The following is an 18,838-nucleotide window of genomic DNA, read 5'->3' on the forward strand; positions in this document are numbered from 1 at the left end:
ATTATTACAAGGAAGCAATAATCAGCTTCCCTTCAAGAATTTATAAATAGCAATTTAAGATATCCCTGTGAAAGTAAAAATATGAAAATTAACATTTAATTCAGAGCAGAGACCACCAAATTCAATAGATTCTATTTCCCAGTCCCCTTGCAGTTACATGGAGCCATTTGACTAAGTTCTAGCCCCGCAATCCCCAAACTGTGTCACAGGTACCCAGGGAACCACAGTAAACCCATAGGAGCGCTGTGACTATTTTAAATTTTTGAGGGAAACCCAGTGATAGTTGACATCTGTTGGACACCATATGTACTACTACTAGCTAGAGGTAACTCCCAATTTCTTTTTTCTTTTTTTGAGACAGAGTCTCGCGCTGTCGCCCAGGCTTGAGTGCAGTGATGCAATCTCGGCTCACTGCAACCTCTGACTCACAGGTTCAAGCGATTCTCCTGCCTCAGCCTCCTGAGTAGCTGGGATTACAGGCATGCACCACCACACCCAGCTAATTTTTGTATTTTTAGTAGGGGCAGGGTTTCACCATGTTGGCCAGGCTGGTGTTGAACTCCCGACTTTAGGTGATCCACCCGCCTCGGCCTCCCAAAGTGCTGGAATTACAGGCATGAGCCACCACGCCCGGCCCCAGTAATTCCCAATTTCAACATCAAATTGCATTATATTCTTGTAGATGGTGTTGCATCTTTAAAAAGCTGGGGGTTTGGTACTTGCTGGAATAAAAAGCAAAAACAGTATGAAAATCAATGTGGAACAAGACATAAAGGTGGTGGTATCTGGTTTGATTGCAAGGTTTAAGATAGTTGTAGTTATTTAAGAATAAAATTGAGAGAAAAAATAATATTTTAATTTATATGTATTATTTTTTCAAACAGCTACTAAGTTGTTAGGACATAGATACATATTAAGTTGTTTGAAATGCTAGTTATTGCTTTTGGCCTTGGGGGGCCATGAAAGAAAGACTGAGATACTAAGGCGCAGAGAATTGAGAGGGTTTGGGAACCTCTGCCCTAGCCAGTGGCATAGGAGCTTAAGTTGCATGCACCTTCCAAGTGATGTCCTTGAAGAGAAACCACTTGAAGAGGAATCATGGCTCTCAAGGCAAGGCCAACTACAAATGACTGAATGTATTTAACATATCTGAGAAAGACATATCAGTGTGGGGTGTGATTAGTGGGGACTGTGTGGTTAATGAGGATGTGTGGTCAACAAAGAAACTACAGAAGAGGAGGACTCAAAGGAGCAAAGGCGGGCGGTGTACAGCTAAGGAGAGAGGGCCAGCCCACCCTGAGAGTCCAATCCATGTTACCAGTCTATCTGATGACACCACTGTAAGATCGTTCGGCCAACTCTCTGGTGCTGACACCAAGCCTGATAAGAATCTTCTGTTTATAATCTCATTTTCCACATAAATTTGTTTCAAGAAAAGGAATGCGTCATTGAGCAAACATAAGTATATTACGTAAAGAGTAAGTTAGTGCTGTGGTTTTTCTGCACAAGTCTCTTGTGGGTGTTGTTAATATGGGTCTTAGGTGCTCAGAAACCAATTGCTGTGGAATGAAACCATGTGAGATTTGTCTGGATGGTCAGTCATCCGTCCCCAAGAGGTACCTCTTTATTAATCCTATATGTTTACTCTAAATTTCCAAAAATGAAATCTATAGATTAGATGTTTACCAAGACAAGTATGTTAAACTACCTCATTACAGTGACTGATAAGGATATTAACAGCTTTCATCTAATAATATTCTTCCTCTTTGCAGTTTCACAACTATGGGAAGTTTCAGAGAAACGTGCATTCAGAGAATTTGTGTCTTTAAAAAGCTAAATTTAGATGCATTATAACACTGTAGTAATTGCATAATCAACATTTGCTGAGGGAATGGCTAAAACATTTCAAGGAACTGAAACACGCTAAAATATTCACTAGAATGTGATTATGCCATTTAATTTTACCTTTTATTTATTATTATTATTATTAGATGGAATCTTGCTCTGTCGCCCAGGCTAGACTGCAGTGGTGCGATCTCCGCTCACTGCAACCTCCACCTCCCAGGTTCAAGCGATTCTCGTGCCTTAGCCTACCGAGTAGCTAGGATTACAGGCACACGCCACCACGCCCGGCTAATTTTTGTATTTTTAGTAGAGACGGGGTTTCACCATGTTGGCCAGGCTGGTCTCGAACTCCTGACCTCAAATGATCCATCTGCCTCGGCCTCCCAAAGTGCTGGGATTATAGGCATGAGCCACTGCACCTGGTCAATTTTACCTTTTTATAGTTGACTGTATTAAAGTTAGCCCCACCTAAATGAAAAAAGGCGACATTTTCTTCTATCTTAGTTACTACCAATACTGAACAGCAGAGAGGCCCTAAGGTTAACTGTGGACACCCACCTATTGTTGAATATTAGTCTTAAGAGGCAGAAGCATCAAGGAAACAGCTAGATTTACCACCACGGGGCAACCCACAACATGGCATCTAGTGCCACCTTCTGAGGAAACGCGGTAATGCAATAGGAAGAAAGTGATCATTCCGAAGTCCCATTCAAGGAATACAAAAAACCCCGAATTGGCCGGGCGCGGTGGCTCAAGCCTGTAATCCCAGCACTTTGGGAGGCCGAGACGGGCGGATCACGAGGTCAGGAAATCGAGACCATCCTGGCTAACACGGTGAAACCCCGTCTCTACTAAAAAGTACAAAAAACTAGCCGGGCGAGGTGGCGAGCGCCTGTAGTCCCAGCTACTCGGTAGGCTGAGCCAGGAGAATGGCGTAAACCCGGGAGGCGGAGCTTGCAGTGAGCAGAGATCCGGCCACCGCACCCCAGCCTGGGTGACAGAGCAAGACTCCGTCTCAAAAAAAAAAAAAAAAAACAAAATAAAACAAAAAAAAAAACACCCCGAATTATTTGGTACTAAGTAAAATGATAACCTAAACTACTCCTCCTACTATGATTTTGTACCTTTTCATTAAGTGAAAAACATCTAGTTTTATTGCAGAAAACATTAAGCGCTTGGGGAACATAAGGGGATTGCTGAAAGGGCCCTGGGGATAGTTGGCAAGAAGGCTTCATACAGAGGTGAATTGAGAATACGGGAAATCCTATAGGAAGATGGCAAAGATCAATGATGGGGAAGGGTGCAAAGCATCTTCCTACTGCTCTTTGCCTTCCAATATCTGTTTTCCCTTTCTCCTCCACACAAGGTTTTCACTGGGGAAATGGCAGAACCATTCCCTGGGAGGCACTTTGGAAATCTCAGGGCCTGGAATACTAAATGACCCATTCTCCGTAATAAAACAAAGAATTGCCCCACATGCTGCATGACTTCCAAATGTCTTACTAGAGGCTTAATTTAAGTGAAAAATCCATTTAAAATGCTCTGAACCTAGCCTCTAACTCTGTTTTTACAGATACTCATAAAGAATTTTTATTTTATTTATTTTATTTTATTTTATTTATTTATTTATTTATTTATTTATTTATTTATTTTTGAGATGGAGTTTCACTCTTGTTGCCCAGGCTGGAGTGCAATGGCATGATCTCGGCTCACCACAACTTCCGCCTCTCGGGTTCAAGCGATTCTCCTGCCTCAGCCTCCCGAGTAGCTGGGATTACAAGCATGTGTCACCATGCCCAGCTGATTTTGTATTTTTAGTAGAGATAGAGTTTCTCCATGTTGGTCAGGCTGGTCTCTAACTCCTGACCTCAGGTGATCCCCCCACCTCAGCCTCCCAAACTGCTGGGATTGATTACAGGCGTGAGCCACCACACCCGGCCAAAAATTTTTTTTCTTTTAATCTTAATAAAGTCACTGCAGGTATCCGATCACCCCATCACACCCCAGCATTTGCACCCATCACATTTATGGTGACTCCAAATTGAGGAGCAAGCATCTCATTTATTATTCTCATGTAGCTAGACATGTATGTGGAAATACGTGCTATTGAAAGATATGTTACTTTACTATAATTAGTTTCCTTTGATTTCTCCTTTACATTGCAGTTCCTTATATTTTATTTTTTAATTTTTAAGAATATGAGCATAGGTAGGGGCGGCTATTCACCTAAGTTTACCCTTCCTGGGCACACAGCTACACTACATTTCCCAGATCCCATGCTGTTATGTTTGTTCAAATGACTGTGACAAGTTCAAGTCAATGGAATGTGCTGTATGCTATCTCGGAGCTGAGAATTTTAAGAAGCACTATGCTCCTTCCATGTTCTGTTAGCCTGTCTGCTCCCCGGACACACGTAAGAAGAAGGCTGCAATATGCATAACAACAGTAAGCACCAAAAACTCAAAGGAGCCTTCATTCCTGAACCTCCACATGGAGAAAAGTTGTCTGCTGACCAGGAACATACATGCAGAAGTGGTAAAAGAGTAAGCACTTGGGCCGGGCGCGGTGGCTCAAGCCTGTAATCCCAGCACTTTGGGAGGCCGAGGCGGGCGGATCACGAGGTCAGGAGATCGAGACCATCCTGGCTAACACAATGAAACCCCGTCTCCACTAAAAATACAAAAAAATTAGCCAGGCGTGGTGGCGGCGCCTGTAGTCCCAGCTACTCGGGAGGCTGAGGCAGGAGAATGGCGGGAACCCGGGAGGCGGAGCTTGCAGTGAGCCGAGATCGCGCCACTGCACTCCAGCCTGGGCGACAGAGCGAGACTCCGCCTCAAAAAAAAAAAAAAAAAGAGTAAGCACTTGGGTGCTGACGAGTTGATGGGTGCAGCACGCCAACATGGCACAGGTATACATATGTAACAAACCTGCACGTTATCCACATGTACCCTAGAACTTAAAGTATTAAAAAAAAAAAAAGAGTAAGAACTTAATTTCTGTTATGTGTGTTTTGAAACAGCCTTCGCAAAATCATGACTGAGACAGTGAAAGAGATCTAACTTAATCCACTCCATCTTGCTTCTAACCTCCAAGCTGTCCTTGTTTATTCCTGGGCGTAGGCTGAACTAAGTTTGGGAGAAATTTAGTTTATAGTTTAAACAAAGACGGTAACAGCCCTTTCCCAAAGCAGACCCCCTTCTTGCCTGGGGATTAGATTGCCTTTGTAGGACTCACATTAGCCACAAGATTAAAACTTACGGTTTAGGAGTCCTGCAGCTGGGGGCTACAAGGTTCTGACCCTCCCTGAACTGCTCCTAAGATCAGTGCTTGAGATATTTTGCAGACCCTGCACTTGATGGATCAGCTGGCACCACCCAGATCAATAAATTGGCCCATCTGATCTTGTGGCCCCCACCCAGGAACTGACTAAACACAAGAAGACAGGTCCAACTCCCTGTGATTTCATCTCTGGCCAATCAGCACTCCTGGCTCACTGGCTTTCCCCCACCCACCAAGTTATCCTTAAAAACTCTGCTCCCTGAATGCTCGGGGAGACTGATTTGAGTAATAACAAACCTCCAGTCTCCCACACAACCGGCTCTGCATGAATTACTCTTTCTCTATTGCAATTCCCCTGGCTCTGTCTGGGCAGCAGGCAAGGTCAACCCCTTGGGTGGTTACAGTTGGAGCCCTATACCCTTTGGAGTCTATTGTAGTTGTTGAGCCCACCCTTGCAGATACAAGTTATAGTATGTATAAATTTCATGTTAGGATGGCAGAGGGCAATACAAATCTTTTGTTATAAAAAGGAGATATTCAGTCAAACATGACTGAGAACCTTCCCTCTCACCTGCACTACCGAATCCAACAGCCGCTAGACACATGTGACTATGAAGCACCTGAAATGTAACCAGTCCAAACTGAGATATGCTGTAAGTATATAATGCGAACTAGATTTCAAAGATTTAGAATAAAAAAGGTAAAATCTCAATAATGTTAAATATTGAGTACATGTGAAAATATTATTTCAGATATGGGTAATTTTAAAATATATTATTAAAATTCATTGTATCCATTTATTTTAACCTTTTTAATATGGTTACTATAAAATTTTAAAGTACACGTGTGGGCCACACTGTATGTCTATTAAACAGTCCTGCTCTAGATATCACCCTTGGTTCTCACCGCCCAGGTTTCAAGTCACTAGCTCCATAGGTAAGTTAGGAGTTGGGGCTCTGATCTCTTCCTTGGTTTGACATTCTCCATTGTTTCAGGTAGGAGTCCCCCACTCACCCCTGGGAGCTCTACCCGCCACCAAACCTGGGGTTCATTGGTGTGTATGAGGGGAAACTGGGGACTCTACAAGCCTAAGAGTATTGAGCAGTTGATTTCTTCATCAATTACTTTCAAAAGGATTCAAGCTGCCACAAGACAGAGGCAGAGAAAGGGAGCAAAGAGGGAGAGAAAGTGAAAGAGAGAGATTCAGACACAGTAATTCCAAGTGGGAAACAACCATCAAGATAAAGCTAAAAGGACAATTCCTTATAATTAAAGGAAAGGAGCTGTGGCAATGTTGATAAATGGCTAATTCACTCCCAATCTCCTTTTCCCTGACCACCATCTCCTGTGGCAGTTAGAAAGCTAAATGCTTGCCTTCTGAGATTCTCTTGCTGCCAGGGAATGGCTGTGTGACATAATTCTAGAATAAGACATAAGCAGAAGGCAGCCAAGAGTTTCTACAAACGGAACTGAAGAAGCCAGCATTTTCCTTCTCCTTCTTCCTGCTTTGGACACTGACCTGATGTCTGGAATTGCAGCAGCCACCTTGAATCAAGAGTTGACAAGTAAGAAGAAAACATCAAGAGAATCATAAAGATGTCAACCTTAATGTCATCGAGCCTCTGATCCAATACCAAGAGTTTCTATCTTCAGACCTCGTTATGCAGTTTAAAAAACAAACCAACAAGTCTCAGAGGTTAAGTTCCCTGGTAGTCAGATACCATGCTGAGCACTTTTCTTCTTACAGATGAAAAACCGAGGTTCGGAGCCACCTACTGGTTGTGTTGGAATGTGAACCCAGAATTGTCTGAGTCCAAAGCCCAGAATGTTTCCACCACACTAACCAGGTTATACTCTCGTTTCCTAGCTAAGCCCTGAATTTAGAAATATCCCAAGTTCACTGTGAACATGCAGGTGTCTTCCAATGTCAGAGCTCCCAGAGGCCCCAGCCCCGGTCAATATCCAATTCTCGCTGGTGGCCCTGCCCACAGGCTTCAAGGCTGCAAACAATTGGGCCACAAATCTGGGTCAGGCTTCATGTAATGAGCCTCTGCTCTTCTACCAGCCGTGGGAACACATGCACAGTTCAGCAGACTAGGCAGCTAGAGCTGCATTGAGGAAAAGGCTCTATCTTCTCCACAGCTTTGCTGGTTGACAGGGCCTCTGGCTCCTTCCAGAGATCAATGAAATTGGTAGAAAATTTTGTAGGGAAAATATTTACCTTACTTGCCTGAATCAGGAAAAGGAAACTGCTGCGAGTTGGGGATGAGACTGCAGCTCTTAGGCTACCACAGCCATGGGAAAAGACCTAATTAGAGAGATTTCTGTTTTACAACAACTGTACTGGCCCCCACAACAGCCTCCTTGCTGACACCTGCTGTTTCTGCCAGAAAAAGAGAGATGGTTAAAGATGAAAAGCAGGCCGCTGATTCCAAACAAAGTGCTGACTCAGAGAGACCCACGGCTGCCGCTATTCCTGCAGGCTTGCAAGGCTGTAATTACTATCACAGCGAATCCATGCTTCTCCTTCATAAGAAAGGCAAATTTGGGCTGGACGTGCTGGCTCACGCCTGTAATCCCAGCACTTTGGGAGACTGAGATGGAAAGATTGTTTGAGCCCAGGAGTTCCAGACCAGCCTGGGCAACATGGCAAAACCCCATCTCTTCAAAAAATTTAAAAATTAGCTGGGCATGATGGTGTGCGCCAGTGCCTGCCTGTAGTCTCAGTTACTCAGGAGGCTGAGGTAGGAGGATCACTTGAGCCTGAGAGGTCAAGGCTGCAGTGAGCCAAGACTGTGCCGCTGCACCCCAGCCTGGGCAATAAAGCAAGACCATGTCTCAAAAAAAAAAAAAAAAAAAAGGAAAAGAGAAGAAAAAAAGAAGACAAACTTAAATGACAAAAGAAACTCAGAAATGAAGGGTTATCTTTATTATGGTCAAAGTAACTTCCTAAAGCAGAAGTGTATTCTGTGCCCAGTGTGTGTTTCCACAGTTCTCTGTTCTACGTTAAGGAGTGACAATCCTCTCTATTCCTAATCAATGGTGGCGTTGTATACCATAGTTATGTGAGCATGACTTCAGTTCCTTATAAAAACTATCTTACTTGTATAGAACCCCAAAATAAACATTTTATAGAACTATAAAAATGTATCAGCAAAAAAGAGAAACACTTATTTAGCACTATAAAAGATATCGGAAAAAAAGAGAAACACTTATTTAGCAGTTGCAATACTAAGCATTTTTCATACATTATGTCATTTAATCCTCAAAATTACTGGCTGGGTGCGGTGGCTCACGCCTGTAATCCCAGCGCTTTAAGAGGCTGAGGCAGGTGGACCACCTGAGGTCAGGAGTTCAGGACCGGCCTGGCCAACATGGTGAAACCCCGTCTCTACAAAAACACAAAAATTAGCCAGGCATGATGGCGGGTCCCTATAATCCCAGCAACTCAGGAGGCTGAGGCAGGATAATCACTTGAACCTGGGAGGTGGAGGTTGCAGTGAGCTGAGATTATCCTATTGCACTCCAGCCTGGATGACAGAGCAAGACTACGTTTCAAAAAAAAAAAAAGTTACAATAATCCCATCATACAGATAAGGAAACTGAGGCTTAGAGAAGTAAGCTGCCCAAGGTGACGCTGCTAGTAAGTACAGAATCCAAATTCATATCTGGAGCTGTCTGATACCAGTTCATGTTTTTTCTATATTGCCTCTAAGTCATAAGAACAGAAAGAAATGCCTCAATAATACTCAAAGGAGATAAATTTGGATCATAAATGTATTAATTAATCAGTCACTAGACTGATTCCTGAGATGAGCCATTGCATAATTATATAGGCCAGAATCATGCATTGAGGCCTTAGAGCTTTAGTCTAAGGCTCTAGGAATCTACCCGACCCCAGCCCACCCTGTCATCCATTCCAGACCTTGAGCTGCATGGTGGTCTTGGAGCCTTCTGTGGTAGGGCCACAGCAACAGCTTCCAGGAACCCAGAGGACAGACCCCATTCTGCCTTTTGTCTTGCGCAAGCCTAGACTCATAGTGGGAAGCTATGAGCCTTCAGGAGGCTGGTTATGTCCTCCCACAGGGACCAATGGTGCCTAACTAGGCATTTGGGGAGCAGGGAGACCACGGGCCTCACAGAATAGACCACAGGGACTTGGATATTTTTGTACTGAGCACCTTTTATGTTCTAGTCTCTGATCTAAGTATTGGCAATACAGACAGAAAGAAGAAAAAGGAGGACCCTGTATTTATGGAGCTTTCAGTGACTATGTGAGCAGTGACTAATGTGAAGACCAGAGAATTCCCCCAGAATGTCCTGGATTATGTAAGATGTTGCCACCCAGGAGGCAATGCTGGGGTTGGGAGAAGTATCCCAATAGTAACTGAGTTCGCATCTCCTTCAAATCAGTGGTATGAGGAGCCTGGAGCAGATTAAGTGTGATTTGGAGAAAAGAAAGAGATGGGACTTTTTTTTTTACATCCCATGTTGTAGAATAAAATTCACGCCAACTACATATTCTCTCTGTGATGTAACTAAGATGGCTTTGTTGTTTTTTTCAGAAGAGATGTAAAAGTTGAAAATAGTAACTTGCCACTTTATCCCTCCATGTTATATACTAAGCACATCTAATGTCACCACTTCATTCTCTAAGTTGGGTCTAACTACAATTTGGGGTTTGGCATCTACTTCTAGTTTTAGTAATTAAAGTCATGTCACCCTTAGCTAGGCGAATAAGAAAGAACAATATTCAAGTCATGACAGCCTTTCAGGGTTGTGTCTAGGCTCAAAAAATGCTAGACTTTTAGTCAGAACAGTTTCTCTTCATTCCCAATTAAATGCTTAATGGAAATCCCCTTAAATGAGCTAAGAATAAAAGACAGTTCTCCCAGAGAACAAATAACCTCAGCAACATTTGGGAACCCTTAGAACTTAGACCTTTTTAAGGAGGAATCTTGGAAGAACATCCAACAGGAACATTGGAAGAACATCATGGTGGCAGCTGATGTCAGTAGTTATCTCTTTTTCTTTCCTCAAAATCTTTTCAGCTCTGTTATTTACAACCACAAAGAAATGTGCTCCTTTGGGAAAGATCAGATTGCACTGAACAGCAAAGGTAATAATATATATGAGATCCCACCCTCTTCTGGCAGGATAGGCCTCAGCCTGTTCTAGTCCTGGGTGAGGCCTAAGGGGTGAGTAAGATTTGAGTATAATATTCCTCAAGGTTCAAGAGGTTGGGCCCTCCCATCAAGACCCTCCACCCCCATCAAAATCTGGAAATGCAAATGAATGTCCTCCTTACCTGAAAGAATGGCAAATTGTCTGTGAAGTTGTTCTATTATCTCCACCGCCATCAAGGGCCTGACTTCCTGCTGCATAATTTCATCTGCACAAATGAAATACAAAGGGGGTTAAATATGTGCAAATTACAAGAAGAAATTAAAAAGAAACAAAGGCAAGTTGTACTACTGGGAAATCTGGGACTTATCAAGAGATGGTTCTGGCACATCATTCCCTTGAGAACTTGATTCCTGAGATCCAGGGCTGTATCTGGGTTTGTGTGCTTTGGAGTTTATGCATCTGAGCGGGGAACACATTTCTAGAGCCCCTACCAAGGCTTTGGGAGGGACCAATACAAGGAAAGAACCCTGAAGTTTAAGCTTCAGTAGCTTCACAGGAAACCTGCTGGATGATCTGATTACGAAAGCAGGTATTTGCCTACAACTTTGGGTCTGCAGAAGGACACTTTAAACACAAACAACATAAGTTACTAGAGCTCCTTTCAAAACAGGTCATAAAATCAATCTGGGATTCATGAGGGTTCTTTAATTTTTATTTTCCTCCCTACCTCACTTCCTTCCTCCCCACCTTATCTCCATTCCTTTTTTCCCCCCTCCCAGAATACTTTAAGGGGCCTCTTCCTACTGCTAAATGTATATAAGGAGGCACTTTTTCAGTTTTCTATTTAAAGATTCTCCTAACTGAATAATAAGTTATAGGTTTCCAATGCAAAAAATCCAATCCTTTCAAGCACAAATCTACAAAGGTCCTCTAATCCTAGAAAATGACTTATAAGCCCTGTGATTTGCCCTCATATCCATTTGGGGAAAGCGAATTAGAGAGAGGGGAAGACTGCCTAGAATCCTTCAACCTGGGCTGAAGAGAGGAAGGCATTTTCATGTTCTGTCTGCCTAATAAGATATTATCTTCATTTAACTATTTCCCAGGGAATCTTAAAGAATAAACTGGTAGCTGGGTACTGAGGCCCAGGCAGGAGGACTGCTTGAGGCCAGAAGTTTGAGACCAGCCTGGTCAACAGAGTAAGATCTTGTCTCCACAAAAAATTAACAAATTAGCCAGACATGCTGGTGTATGCCCGTGGTCCCAGCTACTTGGGAGGCTGAGGCAGGAGGATCTCTTGAGTCTAGCAGTTTGAGGCTGCTGTTAGCCATGATTGTGCCACTGCACTACAGCCTGGGTAACAGATGGAGACCCTGTCTCAAAACAAACAAAACAAAAAACCAAACAACAATAAACAATGAATGAACTGGTTATTGTTGCTACAGGAGTTAAACATCTGGTTAGATTAAGGCATGAACCCAATAACCTATGCTCTGATGCTAGGGGGGAATTTCCTATTGATTCAGTATGGGGAATTTCCTATTGTTTCAGTAACATTATGATATTCTAGGGTTGACCAATCAGAAGTTAATATTTGGGAAGGTCCTCCTTGAGCCTTGGTTTCTACTCTCAGCTTTTTGGTGTGGAGGTTAAAGGAGATAATATATATGGAGATGTACACAAAGGGTGCTGAGCAAATGCTAGTTATATCCATTGTTCTGAACAGACAGGTCTTTTCCAAATTTGCTTTCTGAAAGTCTTGTAAGGGGTGGGCCAAGTGACAGCTTAAGCCCCAAGATCCCCTTCAATGAATTCCCCCATTGTTTTGGGTAAAGGGGATAAATCCAGACCAGGGCTTCTTCATCCCAATACCACTTCCACCCTGAATTCACTAAAAGTTCAAAGAACTCCTTCGTCACTGTTAATTCAGTGGGTGTAATAATGGCATGGTAGTCATATTTTATACAAAGGGGGGCCTTCTCTGTTAGAAACACAAATTGAAGCATTTAACAGTGAAATGATATGAAGTCTGAGATTTGCTTACAAATACTCCAGCCACTCCCCTTTGCCAAAAGTATGCATGGGGTGGAAGTGGGGGGTAGATGAAACATGATTGACAAAATGTAGATAATTGTTGAAGCTGGTTGATGGGTCCACAGGGGTTTGTTACATAATTCTCTTGCTACATTTCAAATTTTCTGTAATAAAATGTAAAACACAAGTAGACAACAACATAGAGAATTTCAGCAGAAACAGAAGTTATGTAATTAAAGAGTTCTTCAGAGTAAAATCTCCCAGCATTCTAGGAAAGTGGCATACTCAGAAATAGAGCTTCCTTATCATTTGTTCATACCTGGGCATTTTTTTATTTTTATTTTTTTAAGATGTAGGATCTTGCTCTGTCACCCAGACTAGAGTGCAGTGGCATAATCATAGCTCACTGCAGACTTGACCTCCTGTGCTCAAGCAGTCCTCCTGCCTTGGGCTCCCAAAGTGCTAGAATCAGAGGCGCAAGCCACCACGCCTGGCCAAGCAAGCATATTTAAGAGATGATGAACTCAGAGAAAAACAAAAATCATAAGGTGTAATTTACTGTTCTTGTATGTTAATATTTGAGGTGTGCTTTAAACATTTTAAAGATGTAAGATCTGAAAGGGGAACAGACATTAGCGAAGTCAGCCATCCCCACACCATCTCATTTTTCAAACAACAACATGGAGACCCAGAGAGTTCCTGAACTTGCCTGTGGTTATGCAACAAATAACTGTAGAGCCCGGATCACCTGACTCTAAGAGGGCCAACTTCAGCCACGCTTGGTAGAATTCCCAGACCTTTGCTTGGCCTTGAGTTGCAAAGGCTCCTGCAACCCTGAAAGGCTGACTAGTGTCGTGGGAATCTGAGGTTTGCCCATCCCTCCATCCCCCGACAGAGACCTTTCTCACCAGCCTCCTGTGGCTATCAAATGAACAGGACTAAAATTCATAATTTGTTTTTCTAAGAATAGCAATGAGCTGCTTTGCTTTGAGTACAGGTTTTGCTGAGAGTGCTTGGTCTCCAGCCAGGAAGTGACATGGTTATCCTTGAAGTCTTCCCAGCAAAGGAGCCACATGGACCAACCTGGCCCGCTGCAACAGATCATGAGGCTTTCTTGGACTCATCCTCTGACTCATGATGGAGATGACTGCAGATACACCCAGTCTTCAGTTGCCTGACACTGTGGGCCTGTTGGAATAGGGCATGCTCTGTTCTGCCCCCAGTAAGGCACACTTATGCTCTATACCAAAACAGAAAGACCGCCCTGCGGCTGGCAGGCCCTGCCTCCCACTCCTGTATAGGTAGGTAGGGGAGGAAGTGCAAGAACTGTTTGGTTCTAAAAGAACACCTCCACTGCAGTGGGAAAGGACCTGCTTCAGATTCAGACAGACTTGCATGCAAAGGCACTTTCTGCCACCTTCTAGATAGGTGATCAGGGCAAGTACACTCTGAGTCTTAGTGTTCTCACCATTAAAAGGGTTTTTCCTTCTCCCAGGAAAAGGTGAGCAGAACCGTGACCCACCAAGGCGCTGGTGCCTGTTACACATCTGCCCCGGCCTCACAGAAGTCTGTGGAGGCTTCCCGCTTGTTCTTTGCCATTTTTGGCTTGCTTAGATTAGGGAGAAACTTGTCTTTTTTTTTTTTTTTTTTTTGAGGCGGAGTTTCGCTTTTGTTGCCCAGGATGGAGTGCAATGGTGCAATCTCGGCTCACTGCAACCTCCACCTCCCGGGTTCAAGCGATTCTCCTGCCTCAGCCTCCCGAGTAGCTGGGATTACAGGCATGCACCACCATGCCCGGCTAATTTTGTATTTTTAGTAGAGACAGGGTTTCTCCATGTTGGTCAGGCTGGTCTCCAACTTCCGCCTCGGCCTCCCAAAGTGCTGGGATTACAGGTGTGAGCCATCATGCCTGGCAGAAACTTGCCTCTGTTACCCACATAAGGCAAAGGGAAGTGATAATTCAATTTCAACACAATTTCTATCTTGGGCAAACAAATACACTAGGGAAAAACTTGTCTCTTTTCTATCCTTGATAAGTACACAGAAGTGTGACTCTATTTTACCCTGGCCCCACAATTCCAGAAATACAGATGGTATCAAAGGCCACACACAGCCTCCAGACTCAGGCAATGAAATAATAGTCCAGCATGTCCCACGGGAATTCCACTGCAGCCAGCAAGCAATATCCCTGTGTTGCCCACTTCCCAGGCTGAGAGAGCAGCATGTGCTCTGGGGCCAGGACCTTTGCTAATGATTGGAGTCATCCTCCTTACAACAGAGGGCAGGAAACAGGGCTGATGACATCTCAACACTGATTGCTGCAATGGATAAGGGATAAAGGGCAGTGAAACCCTTAGCCCCCCACTCTTGCTCTTCTGAAATTTCTGTCACACTGTGATTTAAAAGATTCAAGTATGCCCAGGAGGCAGAGTTTGTAGTGAGCCGAGATCGCGCTACTGCACTCCAGCCTGGGTGACAGAGCAAGACTCCGTCTCAAAAAAAAAAAAAAAAAAAAAAAAAAAAAAAGATTCAAGTATGATCTGAGGGGGAAAAAAAAGAACTAAAATAAATACCTAGGTTAAGGGGGAAAAGGTATGGTCTGGAGCAGAGAACAGCTCCCCCAAGTTTGGCAGACCCTGTGACATCACTGTTTTGCCCAGAGAATCAAGGGGACAGAAGGAACAGAAGCGTCTGCCAGTTCATCAAACTAGATCCCAACAACTGAGTCTGCAATAACACGTAACAAGCCACGAACCAGGATCTCCGCTCTCAGGCGCTGTGTAAAGACTGTACCTGTTAATAACATGAATAGGGCACCAGCTGTGAGCTCGACACTAACTTTGCATGCCACAGATAAACTAGTTGAATTTATTGCACAATAACAGAAAAGGGATGTGCCCTAACACTCAAATGAACATCTTCCAGCCTGCCCCACCCTCCTACGTCCACAACTAGACTAGACTTGACCACTGAGGAAACTCTGGACCAGAGGCTCAGAGACACCAGTTGCTGGGCTGGTACAAAAGGCCAGCCCATGAGGCATAATGCATTTCACCACTCTGTTTTATTGGCCAGGTCAGAAATAACACAGACATATTTCCTTCTTTTACTGGCTCCTGTGCTATAGCGATGCTTAACCTGCCCTATAATAGTGACTTTTGTCTTATTCATAACAAATAATGAAGTAAAGGCTTTTGAAAGACAGAATAATTGTTTAGAAGGAAATTTAAAGATTTTAAAAATCAAGAACACTAGAACTTGTCCAACTTCCTAGTTGTCAACAAATGAAACTTAAACAGCAATAGAATATCTCATTTCATCCATAAAATAATTGAGATTCTAATACACAATGCTGGGGTTATAATGGAAAATCAGTGCTTCTGCATAACCTCAGAGAGTGAAGCAGGTAGCATCCTTATGAAAAGTAGTTTCTCAGTCTTTTATCTGGTGATCTCTGAGCACTTATGTGGTTGATTCCATACCAGATACTTTATATATGTGACCTCATTTAATCCTCAAAACAACTCTAAGGGTGATATTGAACTAGATTTGAAGTAGCTTGTCCAAGATCATGCAGATCCAGAACTTGAACCCAGCTCATTCTGACCTCCAAAGCCCAATGTCTTAACCATTACAGTCATTAAAATCTCCATAATATTTTATGCACTCATCCTATATCTGAAAATATATCACAAGAACATAATAAAAACTTTATATGTAACAGTGTAGACTGTAATATTTTTACCAGAGTGAAAAAATGGAAGCAATCATTACACAAGTATAAAGACTGCATCCATCAAAAAATATTTAAGATACAATGTCAAGGACACAAAAATCCTACAAATGGTGAGATTATAGCCAGATTTTAAAAAAGAAAGAAAAAACCAAGTGTGTGATATGTTTATGCACTTATGTGTGGGTGTATGAGAAAAGAATATATGAAACAGTTGTGTTAAAGTGATGGCATTATATGTGGTTACCCCTTTAGTTTACTTACAGAAAAGTATGCACTGGTAGCCTTTATTTTTTACGTTATTGGTACTTTATTGAAGTATAATTTACATGCAATACAGTGCACAAAGCCTTAAGCATACAATTTGAGGAATTTTGACAAATATACACTGATGTAACCATCAAACAGATCAAGAAATGGAATATTTGGCAGGGTGCAGTGGCTTATGCCTGTAATTCCAACACTTTGGGAGGCCGAGGTGGGAGGATCACCTGAGGTCAGGAGTTTGAGACCAGCCTGGCCAACATGGTGAAACTCCACTAAAAATACAAAAATTAGCCAGCGTCGTGGCACGTGCGTGTAATCCCAGCTACTCAGGAGGCTGAGGCAGGAGAATCACTTGAACCTGGGAGGCGGAGGTTGCAGTGAGCTGTGATCATGCCACTGCACTCCAGCCTGGGCAACAGAGCAAGATGTCATCTCAGGAAAAAAAAAAGAAAGAAAAGAAAAAGGAATGGAATATTTCCCTCCCACCACCTCCAGAGAGTTCCTTGTGGTACCCCCTGCCCAGACCCTCACTTTGGAGGGCTCAGCATCTCACACCCTACCCCCATGAACATATGTATTAAAGAACACTTGGCTGCCCCGGGCACTCATGGTCCAGTGCTCAGTGCTGGCAGGTGCACATAGCCCTGGAAATCTACTCTTTGAACGCTGCTCAGACCCAGGGAAATACTTCACAGCTCTTGGTCTATGTCCTCAAAAGAAAATGCGACTGCATCCAAATGCTAGGGTGGTTTGTGGGTTGCGCCACTGCTGACATCAGGGACACACACTGCTTCAGAGTGCAGGGAGGATTTGAACTGCGGAAGTGCTTAGATAAGAGAAAAAACAAATGAATTAACTTGAGAAATCCCTCCTCTCTCATAGCATGATAATGTAGATTCTTTGGTAATTATATATCCAGTCCAATAGAACCAAGCATCAATGCTCTTTCTTTTCTTTTTGTAATTCATCATGCAAATATACTCAAAGTTTGAACTTGTTAAACACAATTACATTTTACTTAGATCACATTGACTTTAGATCACTATTCTCAACAGTTCACTGTTTTTGCTGACATTATGGAATAATGACTTAGGGATTATGTATATATTTATTATTAATTCACATATCACTGGCCCATAACCAGTGAAACCTATTGATTGGAAACAGTGTGTGGACAAAACAATAATAATTATTATCATTACTGTATATTCGATATACATACAATAATATGATATAGTATAATGAGATGAGAAAGGAGATTAGACAGAGAAACAGAAGGAGACAGAAACACAGAGAAAACCATGTGAAGAAAGAGGCAGATATCAGAATGATGCAACCACAAGCCAAGAAATAGCCAGAGCTCCCAGAAGCCAGAAGAGACAAGAAACGGAATCATCCCCAGAGCTTCTAGAGAGTGGCCCTACCAGCACCTTGAGGGTGGACTTGTGGCCTCTAGGACTGTGAAAAAAATTAATTTCTGTTGTTGTAAGCCATCAAGTTTTGTGGTCATTTGTTACAGCAGACACAGGAAACTAATATAATAGGCATAGACTGGAAACAGACAATTGATAGAAGAAATATAGCCAATAAATTTATATCAAAACATGTTTAACCACATGTCTTAGTCTGTTCTTGCTGCTATAACAAAATACTTCCACTGAGTAATTTACAAATGTAGAAATTTTATTTCCCACAGTTCTGGAGACTGGGAAGTCTAAGGTCAAGGCACCAGCAGATTCAGTGTCTGGCAAGGACTTCCCTCTGCTTCCAAGATAGTGCATTCTTGCTGCATCCTCACATGGTGGAAGGGTGAAAGGGATGTATGCTGAGTCCTCACATGGCAGGAGAGATGGAAGAGGGAGGCAGCTGTCTGAAGCTTCTTTTATAAGGGCACTAATTCCATTCACAAAGGTGGATTCCTCATGACCTGTCCACCTCCCAGAGGCCCCACTTTCTAATACCGTCACCTTGGGGGTTAGGTTTCAACATATGAATTTTGGAGGGACACATACATTCAAACCATGGATAAAGAAATGTAAATTAAAACAAAATGAGATATTTTCTGCCTGATGGATTAGTGATTATCTTAACAATGAATAAGATTGGGTTGGTAAGAGCGTAGGCAGATTATCTATGGGTGAAAGTATAAATAGGTACAATCTTTCCATTGATTAATTTAAAAATAACTGTCAAAATATTAAATATGCAGCATTTTAGCCAAGAAATTCCATGTCTAGGGATTTCTAAGGTAATACTAACACGAGTACAAAATAAATGGGTTCAAAGATGTTTATTATAGCTTGTTCTTTTGTTGCAAATGACCATTAATAGAGGATTGGTTAAATAAATGATGATAAAGCCATATAACAGAATACAATGGAGGCATTAAATAAAATCAGATATATCTATGCTACTGACAGGAAAGGAGGTTTAAAATATATTAAGTTTTTTAAAAAGAAAGTGAGATACAGAACAGAATGTTGTTTATATTTTTATATATGTATGTATAGAGGTACTGCTTAAGTTGAATTGCAATGAGCTATTGAAGCAGAG

At 42.5% G+C, this 18,838-nt stretch overlaps 1 protein-coding gene across 4 annotated transcripts in view; it reads right to left on the bottom strand.

Annotated features, from left to right (window-relative positions):
• The window catches only part of MCF2L2 (MCF.2 cell line derived transforming sequence-like 2), a 253,443-nt gene that overhangs the window by 203,535 nt on the left and 31,070 nt on the right, over positions 1–18,838 (bottom strand). For all 4 annotated transcript variants that reach the window (XR_013413675.1, XR_013413674.1, XM_028843884.2 and 1 more), the window contains exon 2: positions 10,433–10,516. Coding sequence is in view for 2 of the 4 variants with exons in the window: in XM_028843884.2 (XP_028699717.2) it covers positions 10,433–10,516 (84 nt within the window). In the remaining 2 variants the exon portion in view is untranslated. The remainder of the gene's footprint in view (positions 1–10,432; positions 10,517–18,838) is intronic.

Source organism: Macaca mulatta, chromosome 2, assembly GCF_049350105.2.
Source record: "Macaca mulatta isolate MMU2019108-1 chromosome 2, T2T-MMU8v2.0, whole genome shotgun sequence".
In the NCBI taxonomy this organism is placed as follows: domain Eukaryota; kingdom Metazoa; phylum Chordata; class Mammalia; order Primates; family Cercopithecidae; genus Macaca; species Macaca mulatta.